Below are 17036 nucleotides of genomic sequence, written 5' to 3'. Positions count from 1 at the left end.
TACCTTATTAAACTTGCTAGTCCTGATGTAAACTTGCTAGTCCTTATGTGAAGTGCCTAAGTTGGGGTCCCTAAAAATAGGCTTAGATTTTATTTTGCTAAAAAATAAACACCATTATAAATTTAGGTTTACATTTTTTTAACAAAGCACCTTCGTAAATGCTCATACAGATCGAACAATCGCCTGTTTGCACCACGTTATTGAGCGACTAACTGTACTGTGTGCTGAGAAACTGACACTGACAGCACCAGACGGGATGACAGAGGAAAACATTCTCTCGGCTGTGTCACCTTGCCAACCATGAAGCTCCGCCTGGAATTGACACAGATGACACAAATGAAATGTGTATTTTATTGTACATTACATGTGTTGCTATTTACAAAAATGCTGGCTGGCTATGAATTACACTCTATAATAATTAATGTACTCTCATACACACGTGGTCTTCACTAAAGTCCCAATTTAAAGACGGATGAAATTGTTTGCTAGGTGGCTTTTTTTTTTTTTTTTTTTTTTTTTTAAATAATTAACAGTGGGAGAAAACCGCTTCAGCAAGTACAGTAGAATCTGCCAGAACTGCTAGGTTTAGATACTAATGAGAGCATAACAAATACATAGCAGTGTGGAGTAGTGGTTAGGGCTCTGGACTCTTGACCGGAGGGTCGTGGGTTCAATCCCAGGTGGTGGACACTGCTGCTGTACCCTTGAGGAAGGTACTTTACCTAGATTTCCCCAGTAAATACCCAACTGTATAAGTGGGTAATTGTATGTAAAAATAATGTGATATCTTGTAACAATTGTAAGTCGCCCTGGATAGGGGCGTCTGCTAAGAAATAAATAATAATAATTTTATATTTTGAAACTCTGCAATAACAGTTCTGCTTGTGAAGCATCCACAGTATAATTTGACAGAAAAGTGATTTATTTGCCCTATGTGGGACCTTATTTTCCTCCATTGGTGCTTGAGCCCCAGAGTGTTCACGGAATCACCGCCTGTGTACCTATTATCAGCTATTTAAATCCTGGTTTTCAAACAAATTGATTACCGCTCAGCAGTACCGTATTGGTATAAGAAAAGTGTGTTTTAAAAAAGTAATTTCAGCTTCCAATCACTTAAAATATGCTGACGATAATGTAAACAACACCAAGCTACAGACAGCGAGTCCCAAGCTTTAAATGTGTTACTGTTTATAAATAAGAACTCAACTTTATTATGAATATATTGTGTTGTGTTTTAAGCAACATACTAATGTTCATTATTGTAATTTGTTTTGTTATTTTTAAAATGTTTAGTAAAACGTGGCCTATTGTTTAATCTCGTTAGTACAACCGGCCCCCTTTGCTAATGACTTCTTCAATCAGGGTCGTAACCCAGTATAAATCGCCACATTTTTGTAAAATGACTTTATACTTCAAAAGAAGCAACGTGTTTCAGTAAATTCACATCCTGCACAGAGGTAGAACACATCATGAAGTGGGGTTGGCATTGCAGGGGAGATGAAGGGAGGTTTCAGTTCCGAGTGACTGTTTTCTAAGGATTATTTGTGAATGCTTATTCACCACTGCTACACCCCATTAGAAAATTGACTTCCATGCATTTTTTTAAATTCAAGACTGAACGTGAGAGTATATGTGTACATTTGTTTTAAGTACTTGCCCAGAGGACTACCGAGACACAGACTAGTCCTCATCAGATTTAATTTGCCGAGGGCGAGCGTGAGTTTCTAGCCCTGCTATAGCATGCTGCATATGTTTACTGATGGTTATGGACGATAAGGCAATAAACACCTTTCTTAATGAGTTACAGGGTTGATAAAGGGCTGGAAAGTCCATTCATAATTGAGATTTGCAATGCACTTGGTGTGTGTGAAGGTGTTAATTGTTAGGGTTTTTTTAGGCTCAGGAATGAGGGGTTATGTTCAGTCATCTAAAGCTAGCAGAGCACCCTCAGGTCTGTCTGTCTCCTCTGTTTTTGCTTTCTTTTTATTTAAACTTTTAGACAGAATTCCTGTACAAGTTCCAATCCATCATTTAGCAGGTGCACCTCACTCCACCTTCTGTAAGGTTTTAGTGTTGGGTGGCAAGCAGGTTTTTTTTCAATAAATAAATAAATACATTATATTGAGTACATTTCATACTGTTAATGATTACATCACTATATGTGTAAATTGTTTTGAAAACGTGATGTTTATTGTGTATAATAAACTTGTACAACTTGGGTGTGCCAGCTGTCTGTGATCGGTGAAGAAATATGTTGCTCTTTAGAGTGTTGTATTTACAGAGTGTTGTTTCTGCAGCTATGATGAAGTTTGGTAAGGATGTTATTGAGCACATGTCACTCCCACATTTGTACATGTTCTTTGTAATTGTATTGTGTGTTTCAAAAATCTGGTTTGGTGAAATCCAGGGGGAGAGGGGGTGTGAATCTGTTGTCTAAAAACACTTCTGCCCATTGCGCAAGATAACCTCACACAGCTACTTCCCTTTGCAAACTCTTTCCTGTTGGCATCCGGATGGCTTTGCTCTGCATTGTGCTTTTCAGGTGCTTGGACCATGCTGGCCTTGTTGTTCTAATAGACAGAAAACGTGTCCCATCTCCCCCTGAAGAGGCTGCTTTTCTATGGCTCTACATCTTGGGGGAGGCAACCTTGACTCTTCCAGTCCATTCCTTTGGATGACTTGTTCCAACCATGCTCTTTAATTTATTGAAATAATCCTGCAGAGAATCACGTTAATAATTTAGCACCTGGAAAGCCCATGATTGCCTATCCCATGTCTGTTATACTAAATACCACTTTCCAGCCTGTGGCACACAAAAATAAGTTGTCTGAAAGTGCTCCAAATTGGCCATTTTTAAACCGCTGTGTTGTTGGACTAGCACTTAAGCTACGTTTACACCTGCACACCCGAGCCGAGTCGGTGCTGAGTCGAGCCAGCCTGGTACGGCTCGGGTAGCTTGAGTTGCGTTTACACTAGAGAAAGGCGAGCCGAGCTGAGAGACATTGCGCATAATGAACGTGCTCGGTCGATTACATTAAATGTCACAGACTGCAAAAATAGAACAAAGCATTAATTTAATAATCTTTTTTTACCATGGATTTATTATTATTATTGCGGAGAAGTACTGAAAATGCAGGGGGGGGGGGGGGGCGTTGTAATAAACAAAGGAAGCAAAGACTGGGGACCGTATTAAAGGTATACATAATAACTCGCCTCGGATATAACGCTCCTACAGCATGTCCCCCAATTCCCTATGCAAGTGCAATATTTCTATAGTAAATACAGTACCGGTGTTCAAACTGTAAACAACTTATCAGTGTAACTTCCGTTTCTGTCTCTGTTGAGCTGCAACTTTCTCCGGGAGACGAGATGCTTCAGCTTTGCTCCGGCAGCTGAACCTGGAGCAAGCCCATTCCCTCTTCACCTCTCCCGACCCGCTCTCCTTCTCGCATTTAGCCACTTAACAATACTATAAACGAGTTAGAAACATACTGTTTGAAAACACGTAGATAATTAAATGCCAGATCCTACCATTTACAAAACACACAAATAATGTATTTAAATTGCACTATAACTCTGATTCCCATTTAATAAATGCCAAACTTAGTCCCACATGAAGAAACGTCATTACAGATTTCCTAAATTCTGAATAGGTTTGCAGAGATGTTCATGTAGTGCATAATCCTTTACATTATTTTGACTGACACGGTTTTCTTTCCACTACAGAACGGTAAAGCAAAATTGTAGACGGTGCTATTAGTATAGCTCTAGTTACACAAGATTGTACTAATGTGATTAATAATATTAGTAAGGTTGTACAGCCACTACTGTGTTTAAAAAAAAAAAACCACACACACGTTTTTGTACTGTGTTCTTTCATTTGTGACTACTGACAGTAATGCACCGATTCTGACATTAATGTCCTGCTCTTTAGGTATGTAATCTTGGTCCTAAGAGCATCTGTTTGCATAGTGGCATTAACAAGGATGTTCTTAACGTTTTAAACACTCAAGAACATGATTAAAAAAAAAAAAAAAAAATAACACCTTTATAAAGTAAGGAAAATGGCCTGCCAACAGTGTCCTCCTTGATAAAGTAGAGTGGACAGGTAGCTAAACTACAGTACAATGTTGTGAACAGACACCAAATAATTGTTGTGTAAAAACTGATTGGGATTGATTTGCGGAATTTAAAACTGACCTAAAATGTTAGTTGGTGTATTTTTTTCTGAATTTAGCAAAGAGACACTAGAGTGTGAGCATTGCTGTTTTGGGTTGTCTGAATGTGCTACTTGATGGAAGCATTTAGAGTTTCAACCTGATGTTCTCATACAGTGTTAATCTTTTGCCTGCACCAGGTCTTTACTCTGTTGCTCGTAGCTGATTTTGTAATCTGTATGGCTCTTTTTATGACATTTTGCTGTTGTGGGATGGGTTTTAGCTGAACTTTAGCCTCTTTCACAATGTGAGCTGACTTATGTAGCCATTAGCATATTTAGGGTTAAAGTTTTAAAACATACAAGGATACAGAGCATGCAGTCTGCTGTAGTACGGGGTGAACAAACCTAGACAGCATGTGATCTAACCCCCTCCCCTTCCTCTCTGTCTCCCTCAGGTGCTGGTGGAATGAGCGTTGCGTGTGTGTTGAAGAGAAAAGCAGTGCTCTGGCAGGACTCCTTCAGCCCCCATCTTAAACAGTACACCCTCGAGACAAGCCAGCCCAGCATGCCTGTGGTGTTGACGACGGGAGCAGGCGCGCCGCCCTCGGGGCAGGCCCCCCAGGCCGCGCCCCCCTGCCAGCCCCTCCCTGCGGGTGCACACTCGGGACAGGCGCCCGGGTCTGCGGGGGGAGCCGGCCGCTCGCAGGACGACGCCATGGTCGACTACTTCTTCCAGAGGCAGCACGGAGAGCAGCCTGGGGGAGGGGGCTACAACAACGGCAAACACCGCTGGCCGACCGGCGACAACATCCACTCTGACAACCAGGTAAGGGCCAGAAGCACAGGGAGCGGTGGTGGGGGTGTTCTGTGCTAGGGATAGAAACAAGACTCCTGTGGCATGGCAGTTTCACCCATTCTAGGTTTTAACCCTTTGCGGTCCATTGTCGGACTGGGTCCGACATTGCAATTATTCCTCACAGGTCCTTTGTCGGACTGGGTCCGACATCATTATAGCAACGCAGTAAACGGGTGTTTAGTCGTTTTTTCTCCGGAAAAAGCCGAGAAAACCATTCAATTGCCGAGTGGGAGCGACAGGAGCCGAGACAAGTCGAAAACAAAAAAAAAAGGCGTATCTCATGAATAGTCATACATGGTATCAGATAACGGGGGCGGTCTGAAGTAAACAAGTTGATTGACTGAATCAGCACACAGAAAACACAGACATTTGCAGAGCTTTTTTGAGATGTTATAGTAATAAAATAATGACTTGGATCGCATTATTGAGGAGTTTGGTGATAAAACGAGTGATCTGGAGATGATCGATCGGTATGTACGACTATTATTATTATTATTATTATTATTATTATTTATTTCTTACATAGGTGAACGCTATAGCAAACGAAAGGGTGGGGCGGTGCTGGTGATGCCTAGTGAGTGCTTTGTTGATATGCAGGACCATTTAAACTCGTTTGACTGTGAAAAAAAATACTTTTAAACAGTGCGTCTAAAATTAACTGCGCGTCTGAAAATTAATTAGACCTGGCGTGCCTGACGCGCAATTAATAAATGGACCGCAAAGGGTTAATAGGAACTTGATTAGCTGCAGTGTAAAAGTAACAAGCTCAGTTGTGTCTTACACCCCTTCTCCACTCGCACATCAAACCCGTGAGGGCTCGGTACAGGTACTGGCGGTTCTCCACTGGCTATTTGTCGAGCCATGCGAAAACCAAACCGTGAAACCATTCGGCCCATCTTGCTTGTTTGGTTATTGGTAGCTTATTGATCCCAGAGTCTCATTAAGCAGCTTCTTGAAGGATCCCAGGGTGTCGGCTTCAACAACATTACTGGGGAGTTGGTTCCAGACTTCACAGAAAATTTTCAGGCGCCCGGCCAGACTACAGGGGTTGCTGGTGCACAGTGAGCCGAGGACACCCTGGCCGACCTAAGCCCCCTCCCCCCAGTTGTGCGCCGCCCCTCGGGAGCTCCCGTCCACGGTCGGCAATGGAATAGCCTGGACTCGAACCAGCGACGTCCAGGCTATAGGGTGCATCCTGCACTTTACAGAGCCTTTACTGGATGTGCCACTAGGGAGCCCCCCTCGCTCTATTTTGAGGTTTCTCCTATAAGCAGTACTTTCTGTTTTCTACATGTTAACCGCTCCCTAATCCATGTGCATGCGTTTCCTTTAATCCCCACTGCGCTCAGTTTGAGAATTTATCTTTTATGCGGGACTTTGTCAAAAGCTTTCTGGAAATCTAAATAAACCATGTTGTACGCTTTGCAATTATCCATTGTCTGTGTTGCATCCTCAAAAAAGTCAAGCAGGTTGGATAGACATGATCTCCCTTTCCTAAAACCATGCTGACTGTCTCCCAGGATACTGTTACCATATAGGTAATTTTCCATTTTGGATCTTATTATAGTTTCCATAAGTTGACATATAATAGAAATCAGGCTTATTGGTCTGTAGTTACCTGGTTCGGTTTTGTCTCTCTTTTTGTGGATCGGTATTACGTTTGCAATTCTCCAGTCTGTTGGTATAACCCCTGTCTTGAGACCTGTTGCATGATCTTGGTTAGTGGTTTGTAAATAACTTCTTTCATTTCTTTGAGTACTATTGGGAGGATCTCCTCCGGCCCAGGGGATTTGTTTATTTTAAGAGCTCCTAGTCCCTTTAACACTTCTGCCTCTGTTATGCTAGTTATTTAAAACTGGATAGAAACAGGTTGTCATGTAGGGCATGTTGTCCATATCCTCCTTTTGTAAAAACATGTGAAAAGTAATCATTTAATATTTGCTATTTTTTTCTCTTCATCTATGATATTCTATTTGTAACTCTTAGACATTTTAGTTCCTCCTTGAATGTTCTTTTGCTGTTAATATTGGAAAAACTTTTTGGAATTGGTTTTAGCCTCCTTGGCAATATTCATTTCTGTCTCTTGGCCTTTCTAACTTCCTTTTTTGATTTGCGCTTGCAAATGTACTTTGTTGTTGGTCCCTTTTAAACGCTCTGTAAAGTGCCTTTTTTCTCTGCAATTTTTTTTAAATTGATATATTAAACCATTTTGGCCTTTTTGTTTTGGGATGTGTTTGTTGAGCCTCTAGTACTGCATTTTTTAAAAATAGCCATCCTTTCTCTGGATGTTTTCTGTATTTTACTTTAATTTACTTCTGTTAGTCTCTGTTTCATTCCTTCATTCATAGTTTGCCTTTTTAAAATTGTAAACCTTAGCTTTAGTCGTTAGTTTTGGGGTTTTAAAAAGCACTTCAAAGGAGACCATGTTGTGATCTGAGTTTGCCAGTGGTTCTCTGACCTATGTTGTGGTTATTCTGTCTTAGTTATTTGAAAAGACTAAATCAAGGCATCCTCGTGCCTTGACAACTTGCGTTAGGAAGCAGTCATTTGTCGTTTCCACCATTTCAATTTCATCCATCGTGCTCCCCACCGGGAGAGTTTCTCTGTGGGCAGGAAGATCCCGAGCCGTTCATCAAAAATGAGACAGTTTGTCAGAATTTCTGTCGATTTTGAAGCAAATGGACATAAACCACGGGTACGGTACACTTAACACACACTCGAACACAAAATTCTACCAAATTTCTCTTCCGTGACCTTTATTATATTAATGTAAAGAAAAAAAAAGTGAAAATAAAACGCTTCTAAACTTATTTACAAAAGTAGTCAAACAAAATACTGTACAGCTGTGCCTTACATACAACTACGGCTCTTGCGCTAGCACAGCTTTTTTTTTTTTTTTTTTAAAGCACCCAAACAAAAAAACAACTAGAAAAAACTACTATCCTTAACGGGATATCTTTGGCAAGTCATATTTTTAAAACTTTCATTTTTCCCCCTTCAACAGAACTAATTGAACTTTAGTGAGTCGATATAATCGGTAAAATTTGGATTATAAAGACATTTCTAAATATATTTACAAAATATAGCAATACAAAATACAGCAATACAAAATACAGCTCTTAATTTTTGAAAACAATTGGTTTCAGTAGCACGGCTCTGCTCTGCAGTGGAGAAACCACCCAGGCTCCCCTTAACCACACCGTGAGGGCTCGGTACAGCCCGGCACGGCTTGGTTGTACAGTGGAAAAGAGGCATTATTAAACTTGCAGTAAAACCAGGAATGGATCAAACTGCTATGCAATGGGAGTCTTCGATCTATCTCTGTGTGAAGGTTTTTGTCTCTCTTTCTGTTCATACAGGAATTCTTTACCCGTATGTGTGTGTGGTCTTTTCTTTACATATTGAGTGGCACGGGGGGGGGGGGGGGGGGGGGGAGAGATAACATTATCTCATTGATAAACTTGAGATGATAGAGATTATGGCCCACATTCTGCTGTAGGTAAGTTCTGCCTATGTGGAGCTCTGCTCAAAACAATGCAGAGGTTTGAGTGCGTTTTTTTATTTTTGCTTCATTTTACTGAGGTTGGTAATTTTGTGAGTCTTACAATAAACATGTAAGTGCTGTAATTTAAAATACAAATATCAATTAAGTTAATCGATGGCTATTAATCGAATTTTTAAATTCAAATATTTTATTTAAACTGTTAATGTTTATAGCGGTTTAATGAAGAAAAAAAGGCTTTACATGTGTTTTTATGTATTTTTTTTTTTTTAATAAATATTCAGTACAATCTGTGTGTGTCCATAGGTGCGATCAATGGATGGACTTAACCATGATTTTCAAGCTCTGGCACTCGAGGGGAGAGCAATGGGAGAGGTGAGTAGATTGGTTATTCCAGCCTTCCTTTTCAGAGCCCCAGGGTCTTTGATTTATTAACCCAGGCTGCGGATTGCTTCGGCAGCCTCTGTCTTCCAGACAGTAGTTGCTGGGCAGAAAAGCAACTTCTGTCTTCCAGCTTGTCTGGTTGGCGGGAGGGTTGGGGATTCAGTGCCACACCTTGTATTGTTGTAATGGTCTCCTGATCTCCTGCAGCACACTCCTGGCATTTGTTAATGTGTTGGTTATTTAAACTATTGGTAATAAGCTTGTCAATTTAGGGATTTTTAAAGTGTTGGGTATAAACAAAAGACTTTGGACCACACAGTGCTGTTGTGTTCTCCTGGCTTAACCCTCTCCCTCCCATTCCAACCCCGAAAATAGTGTCATAACAAAATGTGGGTGAAATAGTTTAAAACAATTAAGGAATATGATTTGCGGTGGTAATCCAGCACTGGAAACTGGAGCACAAGCACTGTGGTTGTTTAATTTCCTTCCTCCACCCTGTTAAGGGGGGTGGGTGTGTGTGTGTAGTAGGCTGTTTTTGCTTATTGGAGCTGAAACCTGCAATGCAGCTGACTTATGTGCGCCTGTGGGAGTCTTTCTTTGTTCAATTATTAAAGAGTTCAGCTTAAAAATAACATTTACTATTCATCAGAGGCTTCTAATGGATGTGTCTCTGCCTAGCTTTGCGTTCCCAGACTAGAAATGTAATTTTATTATTTGTAACAGTCTGGATGCAGGGACATTTTCATATTTGGATTTGCATAAATTAAATTGGGTAAAAAAATAAATACATAATTGTTGTAACTCAACTCTGCTTTTGAACTTGTAGATTTTGAATTTGCAGATTATTATTTTTTTTTTAATAATTCCCCCCCCCCCCCCCCCCCCCCGTCAACAAAATACGTTTTGAGTATGAAGATTCTGTTCAGGGTAAGAAATATGTATGTAGTGCATGAAAGAATATTTGGGTGGGGGTTCAAATGATGGTTAGGATGGACCTGTATAGCATAACAAGATATTTTGTGTTATGACACTGTGGTAGGAAGATTTCATTTATTTATTTTTGTCAGCACTTGACTATAACATTGAAAATGTGGCATAACTTGTAGGTTCCGTTTAGAGAACAATTGTTCTGAGAATAGACTGAGCCCTCCATCCTCTGATTGAAGTAGACAGGATGGACCGAAGGACAGTGTAAAGACATTGGTTTCCAGCGCAGTGTAAATCTATGTTGGGTACAAGTAGGACAGCCCCATGCAAATAACAGGTGTTGAGCTATCTGTGTTTGTGTGGGGGGGGAAAAAAGGGTTACTCGCATGAGATTTTAGTTCATTTTTATGTACCAAAACCCCTTTGTTTTTGTTTTTTTTGTTTTTTTTGTGTGTCTGCTTTGTGTGGTGTTTTTTTTTTTTTTTTGGTTTTTTTTTATATAAATTTGTCATGAATCTTTACTTATGGAAAAAAAAATCTTACAAAATAAATTTTAAATACCTATAATAAATTGAGATTCAAGATATTGTATGTATGATGCATGAAAAAGATGCCCAATAAAAACAAACCACTTTTGCTTGAAGGTCAGGGTTTGAATTTCATGTTTGTGTGCTGGGGGGATTTTCCCCCTGTGCTGCAGCCAATGGGGGGGATTCCAAAATTTTAGGGGAGAATGGCAAAATAGAAAAGGCACTTTTGCATATAAAAAAAACTGTGTATATTTGACTGCATCATCAATTACACTGGTGTTGCTTTAAAATAAGCTGCTATCAGGAGACCTAACAGCTGTTCATCACTGTGAGACAGAGCACTCTCCATTGCTTTTGCTGTTGCCTGACGTGAAATTTTTGCTGCAGCAGAAGAAAGGTGCTTTTCTTTATTTATTTATTTTTTTAACTCTTTACACTCAGCCCTATTTCCGCCTGTTTTTCCCTGTTTTCATTTATGTATGTTTAACTATTGGATAGTTTGTACTGCATGTATGTAACATATCAAATGAAAGGCCACAGCATTTCCTTTCATATTATGTAAGTTGCAACAGGATCAGGCATACTATATGTAGTAGGGATGAGAATATATGTAAAAAAAAAAAATGGAATTGATTTTAAAAAGGAATTAACCCCAACCCTGATTGAGAGTACCATACCTGGTGTCCTTTTTTGAATTATTTTAACCCTTTGCGGTCCTATGTCGAACCTGGTCCGACATTGCAATTTTCCCTTTCCAGTCCAATGTCGGACCCTGTCCGACATCATCAAAAAGACGGAAAAAGCAGAGAAAGCGATTCAATGGCTGTGTGAGACTGATAGGAGCAGAGAGAAGCCGAAAAAAAGGGGCGTATCTCATGAATACAGATAGCCCCGACACCACAGATAACACGGACATAAATAAACAAAATAGCTGCTTCTGCATCCAGCGCTCAAAGAATATCACAGACATCTGCAGAGCTTTTTTTAGATGTTATAGTAATAAAACAATGACTTAGATCACATTATTGAGGAGTTTGGTGATAAAACGAGTGATCAGGATATGATTTATTGGTATGCACGACTATGAAGAGGTATGTAAAAAATACACCGAACAAGGGGTGGGGCGGGGCTGGAGATGCAGTACTGAGTGTTCTGTTGATATGCAGTGCCTTTTATGCCTGTTTTACTGTGAAAAAATACTTTTAAACAGTGCGTCTAAAATAAACTGCGCGTGTGAAAATAAATTGGACCTGACACGCCTGAGACACACTGAATAAATGGACCGCTAAGGGTTAATTGTGGGTGCCTATATTTTAGAAGTACATAATTTGAACTCCTTGCCATGGCAGTGTTCCTTCGTGATCCTGATAGCTGGTATTCTGTTTTTACTGTTGTGGCAGGGGGTTGTATGTTTACCAATTGGGGGTCAGACTACTTCTGTATTCTAGTACTCCTAAATAAATGATGTTCAATTCAGGAAAACTAGTCTAATACATTAATTTGCAGCAATGTTTAAAATTAATTTCAAACATACAGTAATTGCCAGAATGTCAGTGCACTGGAAACCAATCACCCCACCTTCTCTACCCACTGGCTGACTCGTGTTTTAAAGTCCATTCAATCTGCTGAAGGTAACAAAGACTATCAAGGATTTAATGCTGTAAATCGTGGAATTCCTCAAGATTCTGGCGAGGGATGCTCATTCATGTCATTGAATAAATAAATGAACTGCCCAGGCATGGTGTAACAAACTCAGTGATATGTCCCCTTCAGTCACTGCATGCATAATTGTCCCATGTTAAGTTTCCTATCTATTTATAATGCATAATGTTTTGTTTGTTTTTTTTCAGTTTTGGCATGGCAACTTCTCAAACTCCATAGAGTTCACACAAACAGTTTTAAAATGTCTAAGAATGTATTTTAAAATTTGTGACGACCGGGGATATATACACTACCCTCCCATAATGTTGTCGTGTTTTGGGCAGGGCTTGTTCCTGCAGAATATCTTAGTATCCTTGCCTGAGTAATGTTACTGACTTCATGGTAGAGTAAGTGTGGACAGGAACAAAAGAAAGAAAACTATCTGAATCCAAACTCTGCCCTTATTTAAAAAAAAAAAAAAAAAAAAAAAAAAAAAAGCAGACTGAAGCTGGGATTTTCAGACGTGCTCAAATTTGTTGGTACCCTTACAGCTCATTGAAATAATGCTTCATTCCTCCTGAAAAGTGATGAAATTAAAAGCTATTTTATCATGTATACTTGCATGCCTTTGGTATGTAATAGAATAAAGCAAAGAAGCTGTGAAAAGAGATGAATTATTGCTTATTCTACAAAAATATTCTAAAATGGCCTGGACACATTTGTTGGTACCCCTTAGAAAAGACAATAAATTGGATTATAGTGATATTTCAAACTAATTAGTTTCTTTAATTAGTATCACACGTCTCCAATTTTGTAATCAGTCATTCAGCCTATTTAAATGGAGAAAAGTAGTCACTGTGCTGTTTGGTATCATTGTGTGCACCACACTGAACATGGACCAGAGTAAGCAAAGGAGAGAGTTGTCTGAGGAGATCAGAAAGAAAATAATAGACAAGCATGGTAAAGGCTACAAGACCATCTCCAAGCAGCTTGATGTTCCTGTGACAACAGTTGCAAATATTAAGAAGTTTAAGGTCCATGGAACTGTAGCCAACCTCCCTGGGCGCGGCCGCAAGAGGAAAATCGACCCCAGATTGAACAGAAGGATAGTGCGAATGGTAGAAAAAGAACCAAGGATAACTGCCAAAGAGACACAAGCTGAACTCCAAGGTGAAAGTACGTCAGTTTCTGATCGCACCATCCGTCGCTTTTTGATCGAAAGTGGGCTTCATGGAAGAAGACCCAGGAGGACTCCACTTTTGAAAGAAAAACATAAAGCCAGACTGGAATTTGCTAAAATGCATATTGACAAGCCACAATCCTTCTGGGAGAATGTCCTTTGGACAGATGAGTCAAAACTGGAGCTTTTTGGCAAGTCACATCAGCTCTATGTTCACAGACGAAAAAATGAAGCTTTCAAAGAAAAGAACACCATACCTACAGTGAAACATGGAGGAGGCTCGGTTATGTTTTGGGGCTGCTTTGCTGCGCCTGGCACAGGGTGCCTTGAATCTGTGCAGGGCACAATGAAATCTCAAGACTATCAAGGCATTCTGGAGTGAAACGTACTGCCCAGTGTCAGAAAGCTGTCTCAGTCGCAGGTCATGGGTCCTCCAACAGGATAATGACCCAAAACACACAGCTAAAAGCACCCAAGAATGGATAAGAACAAAACATTGGACTATTCTGAAGTGGCCTTCTATGAGTCTTGATCTGAATCCTATCGAACATCTATGGAAAGAGCTGAAACTTGCAGTCTGGAGAAGGCACCCATCAAACCTGAGACAGCTGGAGCAGTTTGCTCAGGAATAGTGGGCCAAACTACCTGTTAACAGGTGCAGAAGTCTCATTGAGAGCTACAGAAAACGTTTGATTGCAGTCATTGCCTCTAACGGTTGTGCAACAAAATATTAGGTTAGCGGTCCCATCATTTTTGTCCATGCCATTTTCATTTGTTTTATTATTTACAATATTATGTTGAATAAAAAATCAAAAGCAAAGTCTAATTTCTATTAAATATGGAATAAACAATGGTGGATGCCAATTACTTTTGTCAGTTTCAAGTTATTTCAGAGAAAATTGTGCATTCTTCGTTTTTTGTGGAGGGGTACCAACAAATTTGAGCACGTCTGTATCTAATTCCAGGGCAGCAATAGATTATTTAGCAAAGAGTATTGCTCCACATGAAACTATAGGCTATTTATTGCTTGTACTGCTTTAATAGGTACTGCTATTTTATAAATTTGGATATGCAGTATTTATGAATGGACATACACTACTGGTCAAAAGTTTTAGAACACCTTCATTTTTCCAGTTTTTATTGAAATTTACGCAGTTTAATGTCTCAATGTACTCTGAAATTAAAGCATAGAACAAATAAACAATTGGAGATAAAAAAAGAAATCATGGAATCGTTTTGTTTAACAAAATTTAATCTAAATTTGACTCATCAAAGTAGCCACCTTTTGCAGACAGCCGAACACAATCGTGGCATTCTTTCTACAATGGAAATCAAATATTGTTTGGAAAGTTCTTCCCAACACTGTTGCAGAAGTTCCCACAAATGTGTTGCACTTGTAGGTTGCTTTGCTTTCACCCTTCTGTCCATTTCATCCCAAACCAGCTCGATGGGGTTTAAGTCTGGAGACTGTGCTGGCCATTCCATGATTTGAAGCCTACCGTCTTGTTCTTTTCTTCTAAGGTAGTTCTGACATAGCCTGGAGGTATGTTTTGGGTCATTATCTTGCATGTTAGATGAACCCCTGACCAACTAGGTGTATACCAGAGGGTATTGCATGGCGCTGCAAAATGCTGTGTTAGCAGTTTTGGTTCAGGGTGCCACTCACTCTGTGCAAGTCGCCGACTCTGGATCCAGCAAAAGAGCCCCAGACCATCACGCTTCCTCCTCCATGTTTGACAGTTGGTGTCACACACCGAGGAACCATCCTTTCGCCTACTCAACGGCGTACAAAAACCCTGCGTGATGAACCGAAGATTTCAAATTGATTTATCGGTCCATAAGACCTTCTAGTCTTCAGTAGTCCACTGGCGGTGCTTCATGGCCCAGGCAAGCCTCTTTTTCTTATTTTGCCATCTTAGCAATGGCTTTCTTACTGCCACTCGACCTGTCAAACCTACAGCTCGAAGTCTTCTCTTCACAGTTGAAACTGAGACTTGCTTACCTTCGACCAGTGTTAAGCTGTGCTTGAAGCTGTTGTCCTGTGAGCCGCCTATCACGCAAGCTGTTGACTCTCAGAAACTTGTCTTCTGATTCTGTTGTGGCTTTGGGTCTGCCATACCTCTTCCTGTCAGTTTCCTCCAGTTTCCAAGTGCCTTTTGATGGTGTAGGAAACTGACACCTTGGCTTTCTTTGCAATTTCTCTAAAGGAAAGACCTACACTTTTAAGGGTTATAATGGTCTGTCTGTCTTCCTTTGTTAATTGCCTTTTTCTCGCCACTATGAGAGCAATATACTACTTCCTGCAGTACAATACTGTCCAAATAATGCTTAAGAGGGTGTAGTAACACAGTCTGTTCCAACACTGCTTTTATACAGCCAGAGGGTTTGTAAGTAATCAACAAAAGTTGGGACACCTGTAGGAATTGTTAGCATCAACTTTCAAGGCTTAATTTACTTCCATTGCTGCAGAACAGCTGTAAGTTGTTAACCCATTACTTGATCCCTGAAAGGTCTTTTTGTATAACTCTGAAATGTACATTATTTTTCAGTTTTTGGTAACCTAAACTTTTTTTTTTAACCTCTGGCAGTTTACCGCTTACCTTTGTACCATTTCAGGTTATTCACTGGACTTGAACTGCTTAAATTTCAATAAAAACTGGAAAAATGGGGGTGTTCTAAAACTTTTGACCGGTAGTGTATATACACTGATGTGCAAAAGTCTTAGACATGTTGCATTTTTCTACTGTGATGCATTATGAGCATCAACAATTTTTACTCAAAGCCTCCCGCTATTGTTTTCTACTATTATAACAACCTTGCATAAAGAAAGAAAAACATTAAGTGAATAGCTTGCATCACTTGATTTTCAAGGTGTGGTATCCAAAGCATAATCAACAAGTACAGAGAAACATCATCTGTAATTGACAAAACCAGGACTGGAAGACCCAAAAAGCTATCTAACAAGGATGAGCAATACTTGAAGATAATATCCTTAAGGAATAGAAAGAAGACAAGCATTGAATTGACAACAGTAGCAGAAGGCACAGGTGTTGTCCATCAGATCAACAGTATGAAGGTCACTCTTGAAATCAGGACTTGAAGGATGTGTTGCAGTAAGAATACCTCTTAAGAAAGGGGAACACGACTAAAAAGCTCAAATATGCACAAGAATACAGAAATTGGACTATGGAACAATGGTCAAAGGTGCTTTGGACTGGATGGACAACGACATTGTTACAATTGCCAAGAAGTCAAACAAATAGTTACCTGTCGGGTGCCCTGATAACCTTGTCACGGCCGCAGTTTGAAAACCACTGGCCTATACCATTGCTCACCACAGTCTCCAGCTTGAATGCAACTACAATACAGGTCTCAAGATGGAAAATAATGTCATCACATGCCAGATTCAGTTTGTGTTGTAAGCAAATTCTCTACACACAAGCTGGTTGTGTAAGCAATTCTCTCCCTGTCTTAGTACAACTTGCTCCTATTACAGCTAATTGCATTAACATGAATAGAGAGCGCTCCTGCTCCATGCACCGTGCAGTAGCGTGCTGTTTGTTTGCATCTCCAAATACAGTATAGAGAACTGGACTGTGAAAACCAGAATATGGGTCTCTTACTATGTTGTCTCACTAAAAACACACGGTTCTGTAAGTCTGTTATATATTTGTGCATTGCTGGAACGATGTCCTTTGTATTCTCTCTTGTACAGGAGATGGTAGCACTCCCTTTTTCAGTTGGATTTAGTTGTTGAAATTTTAGGCTTGGCCCTGTATTGCATTATATCCACTTCCTTTGATTTTGGGTGGTCCAGGTGTTTGTTTATAAGAGTTTCATCTTCATAATCAATGTGT

General features: G+C 40.0%; 1 protein-coding gene across 6 annotated transcripts in view; it reads left to right on the top strand.

Moving 5' to 3' along the window:
• The window catches only part of LOC117413852 (pumilio homolog 1), a 62177-nt gene that overhangs the window by 6436 nt on the left and 38705 nt on the right, over positions 1 to 17036 (top strand). For all 6 annotated transcript variants that reach the window (XM_059000419.1, XM_059000423.1, XM_059000421.1 and 3 more), the window contains exons 2-3: positions 4615 to 4985; positions 8824 to 8892. In XM_059000419.1, coding sequence (XP_058856402.1) covers positions 4626 to 4985; positions 8824 to 8892 — 429 coding nt within the window. In that variant the 5' untranslated portion in view covers positions 4615 to 4625. The remainder of the gene's footprint in view (positions 1 to 4614; positions 4986 to 8823; positions 8893 to 17036) is intronic.

Source organism: Acipenser ruthenus, chromosome 25 (assembly GCF_902713425.1).
Source record: "Acipenser ruthenus chromosome 25, fAciRut3.2 maternal haplotype, whole genome shotgun sequence".
Taxonomy (NCBI): domain Eukaryota; kingdom Metazoa; phylum Chordata; class Actinopteri; order Acipenseriformes; family Acipenseridae; genus Acipenser; species Acipenser ruthenus.
This window is presented reverse-complemented; position numbering and strand designations above follow the sequence as displayed.